Raw genomic sequence first — 20,923 nt, 5'->3', positions numbered from 1 at the left:
ATGTGCTTGGTTAGTCTTGAAGAAAAATCCGAAATATTGAAGATCATGGTCATCATAACATTCAACCTTGTGAAATATTTCTTGTGAAATACTGCCTGGGTCTCTGCTGGATCAGAGAACAAACCATGTTATAGTTTTCTAGTTTCAGTCCATAAGTATACATTTGGTTAGAGGGAAGGTCATTTTAGATTGGCATCTTTATATGCCAATTCCTCCTGGAATTTAACAAAAGACTTCTTTCTTCTACTTCTTTCTTGAATAGAGATTTTTTTTTTACTGTTCTTCAAGTCTGTAGGATGCCATCATTAGTTGAAAAGTGAAAAAATTCACTCAGAAGCTGGTTATTTTCTGACCTGCTCTCATTCCCACTCACTTCCTATCCCCACCCCATCACCTGGAGAGTGATGTTTTTGTTTTACTTTAGAAACAGCTAACAATCAAGGGAAGAATGGAGGCAAATCTCTTGAAATAATGAAACGTAGTTTTACTCCACCAGAACTAAAGACAGATTACCTCAATTGTCAAACTATTTTAGGTAAAGTTTTTCCTTGACCAATATGGTCCAAATCATTTTCTCAGTTTTAATCCTTTATCATGAGAATGAAATTTATTATCACTTAATATTTCACTAAGTTCCTATTCATGCCATTTTGCCATGCATTTCATCTTGCTCAAGTAAAATTATTGCTAGTCAATCAACCTTCTCTATATATTCCCCATTAATACATACCTTATAAATTAAACTATATTGTTTAATGATTAATATGTCTGGTAACTTACATAACCATATGGATGCATATAATATATTTATACATAATGAGGGATTGTTCAACTACACATAGATACATAAATGATCATTTGATTTCACTTCAGTTTACCAGTTCAATGAATGTTTATAGTTTGATTCATTTCAATAAGCATTTATTAAGTGCCAACTATTTACTAATCTCTGTACTAACTGGCATTGGGGATATAAAGATAAAATCCTTGCCATTGAGGAATTTAAATGCATATGTATGCAAAGGAATTTTGGAAGTAGAGCTACCATTAACCACTGAGGGGATCAGGAAAATTCTCATGTAGGAGATAGTATATGAATTGTAAAGAATTAGGGATTCTAAGAGGTGAAGGGGAGAATGGAGAACACTCTAGGAGAGGAAGAGACAGCCTGTGCAAAGGCATGAAAGAAGTAATTATATGTATACATGATAGTAACTAGACTAATTTGCCTGGGACATATAGTGTATGAGGACAAGTAATGAGAAATCATTTTTGAAATTGTATCGAAGCCAGATTGTTAAAGTTTTAAAATGCCACAAAAGTTTTATTTTATTCTAGAATCAATAGGAATTTATTGAAACTTATCAAATTAGGGAATGATAATAATCACACCTGGGCTTTAGGAATATTAATATGGTTTCTGTGTGGAGGAGAGATGAGGGGATAGATGAGATGCAGGATGATGAACTAAGAAATTAAGAAACATAGCCTAGATGAAGTGAAAGAGACTGAACTCTGGAAGGTGGCCATGGGAGTGAAAAGAAGGGATTAGGAAAGTTTAGGCAGGAGAGATGTTGTGAAGGGAGAATCAAAAAAGAATTGGCAGCAGATTGGATATTGAAGGAGGGAGTAAACAAGAGAGAGTGAACAAAATAAGGATGACTCCCATGTCACGAAGCTGGGTTTTTGGAAGCATGATAGTACCCCTACAGAAATATGGAAATTAAGAAGAGTGGCAGGTTTTGATTGGGATGGAGTGCTGGTAGAGAGATAATGAGTTTTGGTTTGGAAATGTTATGTTTGAGATACTCATGGGACAGAGATATCCAGCAGGTAGTTGGTGAAGTAAGACTGCAGTTCAGGAAAAGGCTGAGTGCTGGAAATATGTATTTGGGAATCATCTGCAAAGAGACAACAATTGAACTCATGGAAGTTAATGAGAATCCAAAAGGAAAATGTAGAGGGGAAAAAGAGCCCCAGTGTATTTTCAGATAAACAGGCAGAACATAGATGATGACTTAGTAAAAGGGTCTGAGAAAGTACAGGCAGGAGAAGAGTAAGGAGAGAAGAATGTCATGAAAACCCAAACAAAAAAGGGTATTTTGGAGAAGGGGTTGGTCAAAATTATTAAATGCTGCAAAAAGGCTAATACGTGAGGGGGAAAAACATTAGATTTAGCGATACAAGATCATAAATAATCTTAAAGAGCATTATTTCACTCAATTTTGTCAAAAGCCAAATTGCAAGATAGTAAGCAGTTAATGGAAGATGAGGAAATGGAGGCAGTATTATGACCATTTTTTTTGATGAGGTTGGTTGTGAAAATAAGGAGATGTATTAGATGAAACTCGGATAATGAAAGTCTATTTGTCTGTCTATCTTTATATCTATTTATACATCTACCTATCAGAATGGGTGAGATCTAGGCATGTGTAATAGCAGGGAATAAAGTTTTTTTTTTGTTTTGTTTTTGGCAAGAGTAACATATGCAGCATTTTCTGCCAGTTTGTTTTTATTGAAATGTATTGCAGTGCTTAAAAGGGAGTAAGATCTGATAGAGAGCCTCAAGAAATGTCAATTAGTAAACTGGAAACCTAGTTTTAAAGCCAACTTCCTTTCCTATTTCCTTTTTAGAGTAACATCTGATGATCTGCTCTTCTACCCATGGATCCATGTGATTTTTGTCATTTTTCTCATTTTCTTTACACCATGTCACAAAAAGCCACCATGGTAACAGTTCTAATGCCATAAGAAATTGTGACTTCAGGAGCTTAAATAAGAGGGATCGTTATTTTTAAAAGCAAATTAAATTGCTTTTTAAAGAGCAATGAAAAAAAGTCTAGAAAATTTAGAAATTGCATTTGGAGATAGTTTTTCACAATACTATAAATCTATTTGAAAAGTAAGCTATAAATCAAATCAAAGTTAATTATGCAAAAGGAAGTAGAGTAGGCAGCATTAAAAGAAAGACAAAATAAGTAGAAATAATTTTTCAGAGAATAAAACAAGCAGACTTTCTGACTGTAGATATGCAGAGCTCTATTCTGAACAGAACCAATGTTAGTTACTTGTTAGGAAAATCACAGGATCTGGGTTGGAAGGGATCTCAGAGGCCTCACAAAATAAGAGTGGTAGAGATGGAAGAGACCTCATTCCATCTAGTCCAAGGATTGCTATTTGACAGATGTGCAAAACCGAGGCCAGAATATCAGAAGGGTCTTGCCCTGGATCACAAAGTTGGTTATGAGAAGTCTTGGGCCTCTGGAATCCCAACCTGGAGCTCTCTCCCTTAGGCCACACCTATCTCTTTATCCACTGCCATTTCTCCCTTCCAGGATCCTCTCTACACTATTTTTATCATGATCAATTGCTCTCTGATTGAACAACTATAGTGACAATACCTTGTAGATACTTATTACATTCTTGGACACTCCTAATTGCTATAAAGCAATTTTTTTCCTGTTCCAAGAGGAGGAGTAGTGGTATTACTATAAACTTTCCAACTCTTTAGCGTTTACTTTTTCTAACTTTGTAGGGCAATCATAAACATAAAAGTCAAATCTTTTACTGTTTTTGCTTCTTTATGTATTTGTAATTTATCTCTTTTCTATTTATCTTTTAACATTGGCCCTTGTGGAAAAAAAAAAAGATTAAAATACTTATCACATTAGCTTTTGTGTAAATGCCTTCAAATAAGTCTTCTGTAAAAAAAAAAATGGTCAAAACAGACAGGTCTGTCAATTCATTTAACCTTAACCTGTAGCACACTGCTATTCTAGTCCCTCCCCAAAACAAATTTTACATGGTGATTATTTTTTTCCTTTTTTGAAACAAACAATTCCATTAGGAACAGAGTCATCTGATATAATATCCCACTTGTGGTATTCTTGGCATCCAAGGGCAAGGAAGCACAAATATTAAGTTCACTGAAATAACTTTCCTTTATTTGTGTCCAGAAATTTTGTATTTGTTCCCCACATGAAATATGTTTATTTCATGGCTTTACAGAGGTAGCATGGTGTAATGGAAAGAACACTGGACAAGGAGTCAAGAAATCAGGTTTGAGTCCCAGTTTTGCTAACTTTGTGTGAACATGGATAAATAAATCATTCAACATCTTCAAGAACCTGTTTATTCATTTATAAACTGAGGGTCATGCCAACTGCTCAGCTGACCTCATAGGTAGTTGTGAGTCTCAAAGATGATGATGCATGCAGAGGGCTTTGTAACTACAGTGCACTGTATAGAAAAATATTATTTGTGCAATGAAAAAGCTATGAGAAGGAAGCTAGGAAAGAGAAGAGAAAAGGGGAATTATCATCTGCAAAAGCATGGCACAAGGAAAGACCACTGGATTTGAGTTCAAAGGAGCTGGATTTGCCACTTACTACTCATATGACCTTTGGCAAGTAGCTTAACCTTCCTGGGCCTCAGTTTCCTCATCTACAAAAATGAAGGTTTGGACTAACAGATCCCTAAGGTCCTCTCCAGGTCTAAAACTATAACATTCTTAAATATCATGGTCTAAATAAATTATTTTTACTGGTTAGAGTAAAATACTGAATGCTATAAAGTGAGCCCTTTTCAACATTGTTAAGTTCAGCCAATTGTCACAAGTTTTCTCAATGTAGCAAGAGGAAAGGTACAGTACACTGAACATTGTACAAAATAATTAATAGAAAAAGCAACAAATTCAACGGTGCTATAAAGTTTCCCATCCTTTTTGTAAGATTTTGTTAGAAACCATCAAAGATACCAATAAAAAAAGATATTCATTCTCTTGTTCAGCTTTATGAATGAAAGTTTTTATTCTAAAGACAAAAGCAATGGCAATTATTTTGAAGACATCTTTTAGAACTATTTGGATGATTATGTAAGTGAGTCAAGAACTAGGAATGATCCCTGCTTCCAAAATGCAGAGCCTGCATCTGTACTGAATCCTAGCACAATCCCATCTCTCTCCCTCTATTTCTGGGTTTGAGAGCTTTCTGGTTGATTGAGACTGTGACACTGCGTTGGCACCCAGCCGAGGTCTTGCCAAACAGTCCTTGGTTCTGCCCTCAACTATAAATGTTGCTTAGACAACAGCAGCTTTCTTCCCACTGTGGCTTTTTTGAACATAATATTGCTTTAAGTAGTATAGTCTAACAACCCCAAACAGACTCAGCTGCTCTAACAGAGATGCATACTTGCATAAACAATTGTCTGGGGTAGTTGGTTTGATACCAAGGTATCCATAATATATTTTCAGATCTGGTCCTAGGACTGTATTTACAGTATGGACTCAGAAATATAACTCCCCAAAGCTTTCATTAAAGGATGAGATTCGTTGTTTCTTGAAAGACAGTCCATAAGTTTTAAAAAGTATTCTCTCAAGATTATAAAAGGTTAGTTAAAATCATTTAATAGGAACAATATTGGCCAAGCAGAAATAGCTTTGATTTTGAAGGTTAGAGCAACGTACAACTGGGAAAGAATCCACAGGGACAGCTAGACTCAACAGCCTGTATGTATCTCCTCTAGAGATTTTTGCTTTAAAAAAAACGGCCAGTTAGACGCCCTGCCTCTTGAGCCACATGCCATTTCTTCAAACTGTTGCCTTTCCACACAAGGCATGGGATATTACTCTATTTACATTTTAAAATATTTCTTTCTTCCTCTTCAGTATAGTAGAAATGCCCATAAGTCAGTCAGTACAGACCCTCCCTAACATAGGTGTAGAACAGCTTTATTGATCTCTTGGTTTGTCCGGTCATTTCGGATGCCATCCAGGCGGTTATCAAAATCCACAAGGGTCTCTAGGAACTGCTGTTCAAGAGAGATGCCGAGATCCTCTGGGCTTCCGGCCAGTCTTCGCAATAATCATAGTGTGGATCTCTGCACCGCCATATGATTTCATGATGCTCATACATATGAATCTTGGGTTCTACGCACTCCATTTTAAACTTTGTGTGCGACAATGAGTGCGGTGTCATCGAAGACCTCTCCACAATTCTGGAAACTACCTTCTCAGCAACCTGTTTCGGACTGGCATCTTTAACACGTTCATTAGCTTGATGATAACCAGCAATCACATAGCTATTATCTTTGCACCATGAATCAATCAAGGTGAGGGCCACCTCCAGCATGGGGGCCAGCGCCAGGGTGCCATGGAAGAGTGGGTCACAGTCCAGGAAGAGGGTCTGGTGTGGGTTGGGGTCCCCCGTGCACCGGCTGCTCCTTGCAGAGCTTCTGCTTCTTGGCCACCAGGAGCCCGATGATGGCACAGTGGGGGTACTTGGCCCCGTGCAGCACCATCTTGCAGTAGGCCTGGGTGGTCAGCTTCACTCAGGGCATGGTGAGGCCGGGGCCTTAGGGCCGCTACCACGGCAGCCTCCCAGGCCTGGCTCGGCTCGGTACCCATGGCGTCGCTCTGCTCGGGCCCTACGGCCCCTCAGCATGAACGGACGATTCTGTGGGCACTGCACCTCGTCCCATGCCCCTCCCCCGCCCAGGGGCCCCGCTGCCTCCTCTTGTCCGCTGGACTTGGCCCTGACCGCGGGCTGTTGACTCCCCCTCCAGGCACCCGCAGTCCGCTCTCTGGAGACGGAACAGCCGCCTGGTTCCCCCAGGGGGCCTGCCGCAAAGCAGCACCGGTAAAAGAATAAAGTTAATAACAGGGAATAAAGCCAGTGGAAAAAGAGAGATTGAAAGATTGAAAAATAGAAACGCAGAAGGAATCATCTGAGGTAGAAACTCCTGGAGATGGCAGGAAATGGGATCAAGTAAGTAGAAGGTTTTGCCTTAGCAACGGGATACTTTTTTTTTTTTTTGCAAGAGATTGATTTGAGTGTAGGAGGAAAGAATGAAAGATAATGCTGGAGGAATTTAAAGTTTAAACCTAGGAAGAAAGGAAGTTTCAAATGAATGGCTTCAATATTCTTGGTCCTCCCATGAGAGGGAGACAGGTGGAGGTGGCATAGATTGCTTTGAGGAACAAAAAGAAAGAGCAGAACAGACATGGTGGGGAATAGAAACAGTCATGGAAGAGTAAAAGGTTTGTCATGATCAATAACAAATGTGCCTACTATATCCAAGGTGCTTCAAAGACCACATAACTATTTCAGTTTATCATAGATTAATGTTTGCTTCATTGTAGGTAACCTCTTCAGCGACACAGGCTACATGTCTTAATGATATTTGTGAGTTGTAAACAACAACAACAAAAAAATAGTCATGCATTGGTGACCAGTGTTCCATTACTGATTCTATCTGCATTTGCCCAGACTGGTCCTTGGGCAACAGACATACAGGCCATTTTCTGCAGGCTCTGCTTTATTGCCATAGCCTTTGAGACTATCAAGATACATCTATACATGATAAGGAGGCATGAGGCATGAATATAAAACTTCTATATTAAAATGGTTCCCAGGCCAATCATCTCTTCATTTCATATCCAGTTGCACTAATATGGAATTGACTCTATCATGCCCCCATCTCAGCTACCTTTCCCCCCATTTCCCTCCTACTTTCCTTTTCAGTTTGCTCTTATGTTTTTCTTTTCCCATTAGATGGTAAGCTCCTAGGTTGACACAAACTCTTTTTCATATTTGTATCTTTATCACTTAGTAAAATACATAGTAGCCAATTAATAAATGTTTTTTGATTGATTGTAAGGGCCAATCAAAACAAATAGACTAGGCAAAAGAGTATTACCATAAGGAATATAACACTAATTAATTATATTATTGCTCATTGGTGTTATCACTTCCCTCTGTAACCTTCTGTTCAATAACTAATTTAAGATTAATCTCTGGTCAGGAAAAGTAGGCAAAAAATAACAACAGATTGAGTCAAATCTAAATAAAATTTCGTATGTCCTATGATTGCATTACTCTAGAAAAACAAACATCTTTTGTGTGGGAAAGAAAGAAAAGACCCATAGGATGAACAATTTTTTCCCATTGACAGCTGTTAACATTTATATTTAAATAGTTTTCTTATAAAGTTGAAGTTTTTAAAGTAAGGAAATCAAATATGTATTTTCCTCAATACTCAGTTCTTTATCACTAAACTTGGATTCATAATGATTCCTTTCATCCCCGAATTCTGGGAATCATACATGAGTTTGTCTTCTGGAAAAAAAAAGGTGTCATATTGGTCGCAAATTATTTTCATGAAGTGATGTCATAAGTTTCTATCTAGAAGCATCCTAGAGTCTAATTTAAAGGGACCATAAAGATAATTTATTCCTCTTTCAACTTGTTCAAAGTCACACAGGAGGTACAAGGCAGAGCCAAGATTACCAATAATCCAGGTCTCCTACCTCCTAATCTTTCATCTTTATACTATAACAAACAGCTTCCCATGATGATTTCTATTTCAAAATAAAGAGAAGACTTAGATGAGATTAGATAGGTGTTAAGACTATAAGGGACACAATATCCTCCCATAATGATTAAAAAAAAAGCACTCAACAAAACAAACACAAACAATGAGAAACAGTAAGAACATTTAAATCATTGAGCACATTATGTTTTTTTTAATATGTAATTTTGCATTTCCACAAAAATTAGAAAAGGGCATTTCATCCGTCATTCTCTCAAGGCAGAATTCAGTTTAGAAATACCTTTCTTCTTTCAGAAGATTTCCCATCTGTTTTTAAGAGTTTTCTTCAAAGTGTGCTGCTACTACACATAGATCTAGTACTGACTTAAAAGAGGTTTCCATGCTTGTACCATCTAATTAGAATGGAAGGGGGGGGGGGAGTAGGAAAAAAAAGTGTGTGGGGGGGGGAGTGCTAAGATGATAAGTTATGGGATTGGCATCTTGAATTCCCATTTCTCAGAAGGCACTGAGTTGGAATGATTACTGAAATATGGAAAATGTTATGTGAAGCTACAAAGTCTTACTTATTGGTTTAAAAAAGAAGATTTAGGGAATCATCATTTTGCCTTTGGATCCAAGATGATCCTTATATATCTAAAATTAAAATAAAACATTTAAGATATATGTAGATTATAATTCTGAATTTTAATTTACCTTCTGTATCTGCTAATCCTACTCCTGGCTGCTTTGCCGTCTCTTGTCCATTCTGACCCATCTTTCCTCTGTTAAAATACATAGATATATTATCAGAAAAAATCCTTACAAAGGAAGATGCTAAAGTACACAGACAATCATAATCACAGATAATTAAAATTATATGCTGTCTACAAGATCCAAACATAAGAAATATATACTTAATTTCTATAACTTTTCATACATAATTTCAATGAGCACCCCCACTATTGTTGTTCTAAGGCCCAAGGTGGTTCACAAAGACCAATTTAAACTCCATGTTCTTATCAAAATATTTAAAAATTTATTTACAGTTTCTGGAATCTAGGTGTTCTAAGTTATGTTTTTTTTTTCCTCTTTCATGTAGAAATAGAACATGAAAAAAAATTTTCTGCTCATGTGTTCCTTCTACCAAGAGTAGCAGTATAGGGATGGTTGGGAAGAGTGAATGTGAGAGGAATTTAGGGGTAGGAAGAGGAATTTCACTTCCAACTCCCTTCCTGTTTTTCTGTCTCTGGGAATTATATTGTCTTCTGGAAATAAAAGGTAAGAGACGGGTTTTACAAAATTTAAAGAAAAAAATTACAAAAATTTGAATTCACAAAGTCACAGTCTAGTTTTGCTTGGCAAAAATACTGGAATTGTTTGCCATTTCTTTCTCCAGCTCAGTTTACAGATGGGGAAACTGAGGCAAACAGGGTTAAGTGTCCAGGGTCACACAGCCAGTAAGTGTCTGAAGTCACATTTGCATTCAGGTCTTCCTGACTCTAGGCTTTGTGCTTTATCTACTGTGCCAGCTAGATAATTTTTATAATCACAGTGAATTGTTGTATTATTCCATAGACAACTAAGCACAGAAAATGTATAGTTCTTATATGATTTTAGAGTTGAAAGGAGATTTAGTTTAACCTTTGGTATTATAGATTAGTAAATTGAGGTTACAAATGAACAAATTCAGGAACTGAGAAGTGAAGCAATTGTCCAAAGTCACAAAGTAAAGATTATTTTCCTGAATTCTCATTTTTTAATTCTTGTTTTTAAACTGTCTTGCCTCATCCTTCCATTTTGATCCATTGACACACATTTATTGAGTACATACTATATGGAGTGTTCTAGGGGCTATGATGACATGTAGAAGTCAAAATCAAAAAAGGTTCCCAGAACAAAGTGTGATGTTGGAGAGTTTTGGATATGGAATCAAAGACTATGGATTCAAATCCCAGCTCTACCTCTTCCTATGTGTTTGACCTTGGATAAATCATTTGAGTCCTATGGGCCTCTATTTGCTCATATATAAAATAAGTGGGTTGGGTTAGGTGACTCCACGAATCACTTCAAGGTCTACAGTACATTTATAATCATTTACCTTGATATAACCTATAGTACTACATAGATGGATGTTGAATGCAGGCTTTGAGTTACCATGTGATCTTAGATACTAGAGATAAACAGCATTGCTAAGTGCTGGACTTTTAAGAACCACATGCTCCATCTTCATCTCACAGATATGGACATTAAGGTAGATATTACATGATTTACGCTGAGTAGAAGCATGGGTATCAAAGGTTACAGCTTTTAAGAAAATGATCATTATCATACAGATACAAGAAGACTCAAAAATGCTCTGATTCTAAGGCCTTAGAGATTCAAATAATCCTCTATAGACTTTAAGAACTCTTTCTGATGTCATAGACCCCTCTGGCAGTCTGAGGAAAGGCTATCCATCCCAACTTAAAATAATGGCTTCAAATGTGTAAAATAAAATGCATAGGATTACCAAGGAAAACATTTATATTGGTTATAAAAACAGCAAAACCAAAGCAAGTCCTTAGACTTCATTCAGAAACTGGTCAGGGCAGCCCCAAGAAATATTTTTTCCTGGGTATTCGGCTAGGTCAAACTGAACTCACTAAGTCAAAGAGCTAGTGTGATTAAGTTCTTCTCAGAAATAATTTCTAGCAAAATGTATCCAGCTACAGCAAGAGAGATGGAGAGATGAAATAATAATCAAGAGTTCAAGCAGAAGTGGAAAAAAACCCAAAATAAGGAAAAAGTAGATTTTTGATTTTTAATGTTTTTTTTGTCTCAAGTACACTGAATTGTCCATAAAATTATATGTTTGTCTACACAGATTTGCCCAGTGTGGCCACACAACACACACATACACACACACACACAATCACAACTACCAGACCACAAAACCACAGGACTTTCAAAAGGAGCAGAAGGGTGAAGAGCTTGGACTTCCAAATCAGAAGAGCTAGGGGGAGCTCTTGTCCACAGCATAGAGTGATCCATTTACCTAAGGACCAGGAGGAATGCACCCTAGTGAATCCTGGTCTCTGGTCTCCATATTATACTCTTTGCTGTGATTTGCCTTTCATCTTCCTCCCCAGTAAATTTACTTATGCTATGATTCAAACTTTTGCATTTGGTTACTGATAGAAGGAGGGGGGGGGAAAGATTTAGGGCAAAATATACTTGGTCTGCAGCATATGGCTGTGTGGTTTCACGTTCATATCATCAATCTCTTTCTTAATGATTATCTCCCATCAATTTTATTGTCCAGATCTATTATCTAAATGCTTGTTCCTCTTCACAGAGGATTAGAATTATTACATATGTGTCTAAAAATAGCTTTATGATATGAATTCTGGTGAAAAAGAGTGCAAGTGGCTTAAAATAGCCTGGACTTTAGGAATAGGCTAAAATTATTCCATTGTTGTCCAGACCCTTGTGATGTCGTCTGTTTAAAGAGCTCCAAGGAGAAAAGTTTCTTAATCAATGCAGAGATAATACTGTGTAATTTGTAGTCCGAGAAAGTTGCCTGGAGGTAATGAGAAATGAAGGTGACTGGCTTTTCCAAGGTCCCAAAGACAAAGTAGAGTATAAACAGCTTGGTAGAGTGAAAAGTCAGTAGTCAGTAGACTTGGGCTTAAATCTGACTTTTGCCCTAACTTATGTGATGTAGGACATGACACGACCTCCCTAGGCTTCAATTACTTATGTGTAAAATGAGGAAGCTGTAGTTGATAGGATCTATGTCCCTTCCACCTTTTGATCTATGACTCTTAGATCATCTTGACTTAGAAGATGTCTATCTATTTATTATGCCTTGTTGTATCTCAATTCTATTTTTATTTCATAGCAAGTGTTCTTAATCTGTAATCTGGGAACTTTAAAGTTTTCTGATAACTGTATTTCTAAATAATTTCTATTATATATGTATGTATGTATATGATGCATATACACACATACATGTACACACACACACACACATATATATATAATATTCTAAGTGTTATATGCATTGAAAAACCTCAATCTAGGATCTACAACTTTCACCCAACTGCCAGAGGGATCCCTGACATAAACAATAGGGTTAAGAATGCCTGTTTTATAGAGGGGCTCATCAGTTTTCAGTCCTGATTCTCATAGTTTGTTGATATTTTTCAAGAAAATCAGCTTTAAATATTCAGGCAATTCTACTTCTGAAGTGTAAAGGAGTATCACAATGTGTTAATTATTTTAAATTTGGGTAGCAGCAATTTCAAAAATATCTGCCAACTAGACCAATGCCAGTTTTTCTAAATATTCTTCAACTCTACTTTTGATTGTACCGAGTCACTGAAAGGAAAAGAAAAGCTGTGATGGGACTTGTTCTTAGAGAACCAACATTCCCATCATGGCCCACTCCTCTGAGCTTTAATTTTACCAAGTTTAAAATAAGGAAGTTGATCACAATGAACTTGAATTAAAAAAGATCAAGGTACAAATCCTGCCACCAATGCTTACTAGCTATGTGAACCTGGGCAAGTCACTGAACCTCTCAGTACCTCAATTTCCTCATGTGAAAAGAGGGAATTAGATTCAGTGGCCTCAAAGGTCTATATCAGATTTAAATCTCTGATATATTCTTACTTAAAATCTATGATCTTATTATAAGACTAAAACATATAAAATATTTGCTCTGAATTTAACTGTATTGTAGCTAGTCTGATTATTCCTATGGTTTTCCTATTTAACAAACAAAAATCTTCTGGATAAATAAAACTGGTGACTAAGACATATACATCTTTAATGTATATTAATAATATATGAATAAACAATCATATATATAAATAATAATCAGATTCCTTTGTCACAATCCAGCCCTTTCATATTTATAGAAACAATCCAAATGGCATCAGGCTTCCTAAGCATTTGCTGAGAATGGGCAATTAGTCTTTAAACTTTATTTAATTTTTCCCCTTTGTCCATTGCTCTTTTATCTTGAGGAAGCCTAATGACAATGAATGACACACTAAAGAATGCTGTTTTTTGGCTCACTGCTAAATATGACAAAGGGGAAGGGGGAAAAAAAAACTTACACTCTTGGAATGGGAAATAGATTAGTCTCCCCTGCAGTGCTGCTACTTCCTTCACTGTCCACACTATATCCACTGCCAAAGCTGCTGGCAGATGAGCCCGTAGAGACAGAACTTTCAGCAGGTCGGTGATTAGTAGGTCTTGCTGTATAGGGTGGGAACAACAGGTTAGCAAAAACCTTAAAAATCTTTAATATGAAAAGGTTGCAAGTGCATAAAATAACGTGATTACATTTAACATTATATTCAATATAAACTTTAAAATATCTATGAGCATTATATATATATTGGAAATAATACAAATTCAGATTTTTTTACCTGTTGATCATATTAAATTTCTGATTAATAAAGTTCTATAGCAAATTAATATGTTATCCATGTCTTATGGAGGAGGTTTGGTGGATGGGCAGGGGTCAGCCAAAATGCTATTCTTTTTTGTTTGTTTGTTTGTTTTGCTTTTTGGAGGAGGAAGGCAGGGCAATTGGGGTTAAGTGACTTGTCCAATGTCACGCAGCTAGTTTTAAGTGTCTGAGGCCAAATTTGAACTCAGGTCCTCCTGACTCCAGGTCCAGTGCTCTTTTCATTGAGCCACCTAGCCGCCCCCAAAACACTATGCTTGAGAAGTCCTTAATTATCCTTTGATTTTATCTCTAAGACCAGACTGTCTGCATCTTGCCTTCACTTTTGACTTCAGTTTTCTTTGATAATCCATGGTTGTGATAACTTAGAGGACAAATAATTATGTTTTACTTCTTCACAGAGAAAACATTTCAAAAACCACTCATGAACAGAAATGGGGACAACAAGAACACAAACAACTGTTAATGTTTTAACAACTCCATCGTAACAAACAACAATGAGATATTTTTATTTTTTAACAGAGAATGACAAAATATAGCAATTTCTCGACATGTCCAAATTGATTGAACATAATCTGGTCATTTAGATAGACTTTAGAAATTTTCATATGCAGAAATCCCTTTGTCTTGTATGGGAAGTCCTTGATGTTGTGTCCCCCAAATTTGCAAACCAATTTAGCACGCTGAATCCCTTTTTCTGTGAAACCACATTTAAGATGGTGAATACATTCCCCAGTTATTCCACAAATGTCAATTTCAGCTTTAGTATAGTTGAATTGCTGATTAAAAAAGCCTTAGTTCCAAGATTGGGATTAAAGGGCCAAATAGCAAAAGATGGAGAATAGCAATCATTCCCTTTGCCTGGGCTAAGAGATATCCCTAGGCAAGTTTTTTTTGATAACAGATAAAAAGCTTCTTTTGCTCCCATTTCATCTCCTTTTCTGGGTTATTCTCCTACCAGTTGCTACCTTTCTAGAAGGCCTCATTGCCCTAGTACCCTTATGTTGCCCTAGTCAGGTGTTAGGAACAAAGCAATCTAATTAGCCTATTTCATTCCCATTGGGGAGTTCTCTTCCATTGATCCAGACTGGCACCTCCTATGTAATTTACAGTCTGAAAGAGTTGCCATGGGGCACTGGGAATTTAAAGGTTTTGTTTTTTATTTTATTGATTAGATTTGTTAGCTGCAGGACTTGCACCCAGGTCATTCTGACTCTGTTCTCAGTCCTCTGTTTAAGGGCCACTTTGACTCTCAAACTATAAATCATACAAATAGTTAAATGGGGGAGGTATAACTTTAACTCTACTGCATTTGTATTTTTTGAATTCCTATTTTGGCGGAATTTCAAGCTATTTAGTGAAAATAAATAAAACATACAGAATTTGTGGAAAAAATATTTTTTGGGGGGATGGTGGGGCTTTGGTATAATGAGAAGCACACTAAATTGACATAAGAGGATGTGAATTCTTGTGCAAGTCACATTACATGTTCAATACTCAGTTTCCTCTCACAAAATGACGAAATTTGAGTAAGTAAGCATTCTGGTCCATTCTAGTTCTCAGTCTTATCACTCCTCAGGCTACTACCATGGAGAGCTGGCACAAACTTGGAGGCCTTTCCCAGGATTAGCTTTTCTTACCTCCTTTTAGTTTTACCTTCCTTTTCCTTCATGTTATATTTTAAAGATTCTTTTAAGAAAAATCCTTCCTTTTTCATGAGTGCTTTTTGGGCTTCATTTAAAGATGGCTAAGTATGAAGAGTAAGGGTCATTGGAATTTAGGAAGTTAGGGCAAGGGCAGTTTATATTGTACATAGGTAACAATGTGGACAGAGTACATACATAATGTAAGATAATATACATAAAGTGCTTTGCAGTCCTTAAAGTGCTATAGCTATAAATTCTAGCTTTCAGATACTTATAAGATGAAGATTGCCTATTTGAAATACATTGTTTACAAGCAACAATTAAGTAGTTGTTAGATTTTTGGAAACTCAGTCTATTTTTTTTCCTTATGGATATATTTGGTCTTGGTATGATATATAAAGTATAATATAAATAAAGTAAAAGTTTTCATTTCCTCCAGTATTTTAAAGAGACAATAGCTACAGAAATGGATTATTTAGCTAATTTTAAAAGAGAAAGATTTTTTTAAATGGGAGAACATATATGTATACATACAAATGTAAAATACTGTAAAACTGTGTTTACAACTAGAAATGCAAATCGAGACAATTCAATGAAAATTATCAGTCAAACCAGTTTAACATTTCTATGCTAAACTAGTTATTAACTAGATTTTTTATTTTGTGATGGGTTGCTTTTTTATCATGTAGATCCAACTTTAGTTTCATCAACAGTAAAGTAACAGTGACATAGAAGACTTAACCAAGTAGTTCCATCGCTCCATTCCATATTCCGTTGCTGTTAGAATATTTTTAATTCGCTTATTTAAATTGTGCCTTATTGAGAGACTAATTCTCCCCCATTTTGATATAAGCTGCACAATATGTCAAACAATATCACAAGATTTATATCTTAAACTTCACATTTGGCAAAATTTTTACTTTACTGATTTTGCTAACTCTGGGTTTGAGATAAATGCATTTCTTTTTAAAGCAAGAAATATGGCACATCATGAAACAATGTAATAACAAAGGGAAACAAAGAACAACACGAAATAAATCAGTGGAGTACAGTTTTCTATTTTGCCTTCTTCTCTTGAATGAAATGTCATTTGGAAAGTCTGATGAAGTGTTGTAAATATTTTAAAATAATTTAAAAAGAAAATATAAAAAATGGAATTAAAGAAGTTAAAAAATTTAAACATCTGTAGCCTATCCTTCAAAAGTAAAACCATAGAATGGTACTTCAGACAAGTAGACTTCAGAATGTATACAAAAATTCTCAGGTATATTCATATGAAAAGGGCTTTAAAAAACTGGTTTCTGCATGTTTTCAATAGACAACACTAAAGATCCTGCATATTGGCATTGTGTTAGTACAGCATCTATATAATTGAGTTTTTTACTTGAATGTCCATCGATCTATTTGTATGTAAACTGAGTATGAATAGACCAGTATTTAGACAGTTTCTAGAAGAAAAAAAAATCTAAACTATTATTCATTTTTACTTGTGCTATATCTCTATAGTATAAAAGCATATTGAGGAAAAATGGAAAATTCAGTCAGAAATACAAATGTTTTGAGGACTTTAATGAAACATATTGAGATATTTAAGAATACCTGAATAATTTCTTAAAATTTTATACAAATATTTGACAATCAGATATGTAGGTATACTTAGTCTTTTGTGTAGGCACAGCTTAATAATGTCTAAATCTAAACTTAAATACCCTATGAGAACTAAGAAACTTAGCATTTTGAAGGTAAGTATACACATGCATGTGCATATTTATCTATATATTATACACATATAGGTATATGTTATAGTGACTTGCATACATATAATAATGTCCATATGTATATGTGTTTGTGTCTGTGTGTGTGTATAAATACATATTAGTGATTCAATTAAAACAAGTCTCTGGACTGTCCAGGAGTTCATAGTTATATATATCAAGTGTAAAATATTCTGCACTTGCATAATATGACAGATGTTTTTTTTCCTTCTAATGTGCTGAACTCTCCAAATAATGAATTGTAGCACTGTAAACATATAGTAGGAAGTGAAGGTATCTATTTTGTTTATAATTCCCAAAGCATTCAGCACAAAGTTACTAAAACAGGATGTTGCTCAATAAAATGTTGATTGAAACCATGAAAACCCCAAATATCAATCACTTAGATTTATCTGAATATATAAATATTAGGTATCATCTAGAAAGAGATATCTGATTTGGTGGAGGTTATTTTCTTATGGAAGTGTCTGTTATGTACATGCAGTCTGAACTTGAAGCTTTCCTCAATAGACTTTGAAAATAAAATTAAAAGAAGCCCAAAGGAGTGCAAATTAGGCATTGAGGTAAATGTTATCATTGTTCCAAACTTGTTTCATTTCCTGACAATTCAGCAGCTCTAGTTCGAAATAGTTCTTGTGTTACAGAAATCATTTAATGCATATAGTGCTAATATTTGCTGTAGCTACTTTTATTTCAGGCTCTATTCACTCTCTTGGAGCTTTGGCACCATTTACAGAGTGCCAAAATATCCATTTAATTCAATTAGTTCAGTTAAAATTCAGTGATGTATTTATTTTGTGTCAAGAGAAAAATCAGGGTTGAGTTGAAATTTTGACCTTTTATTCTCATTTTAATTGAATAGATATAATCTCAATCTCTTTATCAAAAGGAAGAATAAGCTTATAATTTTAATTCACTTTTTCTTGCATTCATATAAGGGAAATTAAAATCATCCTTTGGGACTGATACTTTCAGAATTCAATATAATCAGATATTTCAACAAGATATTTATTTCAAACACAATTTATTAAGAACTATAGTTTCTTATTTACACAATGGAAAATAGCCCCATTTGACTCAATTAACTGAATTGACAATGTTGCATAGACACAGCCTCTTAGCTCTGAGATCACGAGATAACTTAATGTGCCATTTTACTTATTGTAAAATGAAATATTGTTATTTCTAAGTGATTCAGAGTCAATCACACTGTCCTCTAAGGTTTCTTCCAGATCAACTTTGATGATTCTATAATTTAATTATCCTATGTATGTTGTTTACACATTTGAAATATTTCAAAGTTCAACTTTTTATGATTACAGCAAACCTCTTTATCAAAGAAATATCTTTTAGAGTCCCTACTTTTTTTGTGGCCAAAAGGGGGAGAAAAAGGTTGACTATTTTTAAAAAATTATTTTAGTAAATGATTACCTAAAGTGGAGAAATTATTCCATTAAAAGGTGTATTTATGTTTACATATTAATAAGACAAGTAAAAATATACAAATATGTAATCATTGTACTTCAAATAAATTATATGCAGTTTATCATAAGATTCAAATTAAGACTTACAGATTTTCTAAATCAGTTATATTAATTTTTTTCTTGATGTGAAAATGAAACCATATGAAGATGAAAACATTTAAATTTTTATTAGTAGCAGTCATGGTCAATAGTCTAAATTTTTAATTGTAGAGTCAATAGGTCATTAAAAGCCTTTCAATTGCATCTTTTTGTTAAAAAAAAAAAGGATTATAATATTCCCAAGGAGCCACCAGATGGTGCTGTTACAGATAATAAGAGTAGTGCTGACTTGACATCTTGATGTCACTAGTTTGTGTTTCTCTTCCTCTCTCCTCCCTCCTTTCCCTTTCTTCTGCCCTCTCTCCCTTCTTCCCTCCCTTCTCTGTCTCCCTCTTTTCCTCTGTCCCCCTTTCTCCATTTCCCTCTTCTTCTCTCTCCTCCTTTCTCTCTCTCCATTTTAGAGGAAAAAAAATTATTCCAACAGGAAATCAACTATAATTTTCAATTCTTCTCAAGACTCTTGAGCTCTGCTCATTCTTCCAATGAGATATAGGCCATTAACGTGTGGGAAATTATTTTGCTACTGAAAAACTGGATTATTTTATTCTTGGGCTCATGCCATTCACATGGATTTTATTTTATGACATACCTTCTTTATCAGTAAATCCCCATTTTTCTACCAGGAATTAACTAGAAGCAGAAAACAATCAGTTTAATAACACAAACAAATAAACTCACAAAAGATATGGTCCCTGTGTCCCATGTGAACCACTCCTCCACCCACTCTATTGTTAAGAGGACCTTTTGGTTAAAGTGATCTTATTTACTGTCAATTTAATTTTATTACTTATTTTAACTTCTCCTGCTTTGGCTTAATTTTCTTCAAAGTCTCAGTGGTTAGATATCATTTTATCACTTTATATTGGCTAACTTCACTTCTTTTGTATCTTTTCATTGAATATTTTTTTTATTTGTTAACTCTTGTCCTCTCCTGTGTGTCAATGTAAAATAATGCTATCACCTATCACTGTGATTATATACATGATCTCAAACTGTACAACTGTAATTTTTGGTCAGACTGATCAACTGTTGTTTCTATTAAGTTCAGAAAAAAATAGATGAATCAGAGCTCTGCTTATGATGGATGCTGTGTAGACAGATTGTAGTCAATAGATTCTGGGCTGAAAGTTACTGTCCAGATAAGTAGCTAGGTGGTGCAGTAGAATGCTGGCCCTCTAGTCAGGAAAACCTGAGTTCAAATTCCACCTCAGGTACTTACTTAGCTGTGTAGCTCTGGGTAAATCCCTTCACATCTGTATACCGTGATTTCTTCAATTGTAAAATGGAGATAGTAACAGTACCTACCCTATAGGGTGGTTGTGAGGATTCAATGAGATAGTTTTTATAAAGTGCTTATCACAGTGTCTGTCACATGTAGGTGTCATATAAGTGCTTATCCCCTTCTACTTTCCCCAAATATTTTTTGGAATGATGATGACACTATGGTAGCACTTATAGTTTATTCCAAGACATATCTTTTGATCTACTTGTAGATATTGCTGTCATGGAAATTGAAAATTTTTTTCTACTGGTTTTATTCTCTCTTTGTTTTGGAAGGGATAGTGACATTAATAAATCTATCAAGGTCCCCCCCCCCCAACATTTGTATACATATAACCCTTATTTTTCATCACATAGCTTAACATTTTTTGTGACAATTTTTTTTTAAATGATGATACTTTCTACTTGGCTATTGCATTATTAATTCTAAATTGATTTCCCTGAAACAATCCATTCACCACTTTTAATATCAATTGCAAAAAAAAAAAAAATCCCTGAAAGCATCAGACTAAATCTTTACGTATGTCCAGAATGGGGCAGCTAGGTGGCACAGTGAATAGAGCATTGGCCCTGGAGTCAGAAGGACCTGAATTCAAATCCGACCTCAGACACTTGACACACTTACTAGCTGTGTGACCTTGGGCAAGTCACTTAACCCCAATTGCCTTGCCTTCCATCCTACCAAAAAAACTCAACAACACAAAAAACCAACAACAAAAAAAGATATTTCTAGAATAATATAACTTTCAGCTGAAATTTTAGTTCAAAGAACTTTCTGTTCTTTGAAATATCTGTCCCTACATCTAATCTATAGATATTTTATCTATCTATCTATCTATCTATCTATCTATCTATCTATCTATCTATCTATCT

At 35.2% G+C, this 20,923-nt stretch overlaps 1 protein-coding gene and 1 pseudogene across 1 annotated transcript in view; both read right to left on the bottom strand.

The window, feature by feature from the left end:
* The window catches only part of LOC138175872 (protein piccolo-like), a 591,842-nt gene that overhangs the window by 78,826 nt on the left and 492,093 nt on the right, over nt 1–20,923 (bottom strand). The window contains exons 22-23 of the mRNA XM_069106506.1: nt 13,410–13,551; nt 9,022–9,089 (exon numbers count right to left, since the gene is read on the bottom strand). Coding sequence (XP_068962607.1) covers nt 9,022–9,089; nt 13,410–13,551 — 210 coding nt within the window. The remainder of the gene's footprint in view (nt 1–9,021; nt 9,090–13,409; nt 13,552–20,923) is intronic.
* LOC138175764 (ER membrane protein complex subunit 8 pseudogene) lies at nt 5,707–6,336 on the bottom strand (annotated as a pseudogene).

The sequence above is a fragment of the Petaurus breviceps genome, unplaced genomic scaffold (genome assembly GCF_028583685.1).
Source record: "Petaurus breviceps papuanus isolate PSGF00001 unplaced genomic scaffold, PetGlider_PUasm1.0 79, whole genome shotgun sequence".
Taxonomy (NCBI): Eukaryota; Metazoa; Chordata; class Mammalia; order Diprotodontia; family Petauridae; genus Petaurus; species Petaurus breviceps.
This window is presented reverse-complemented; position numbering and strand designations above follow the sequence as displayed.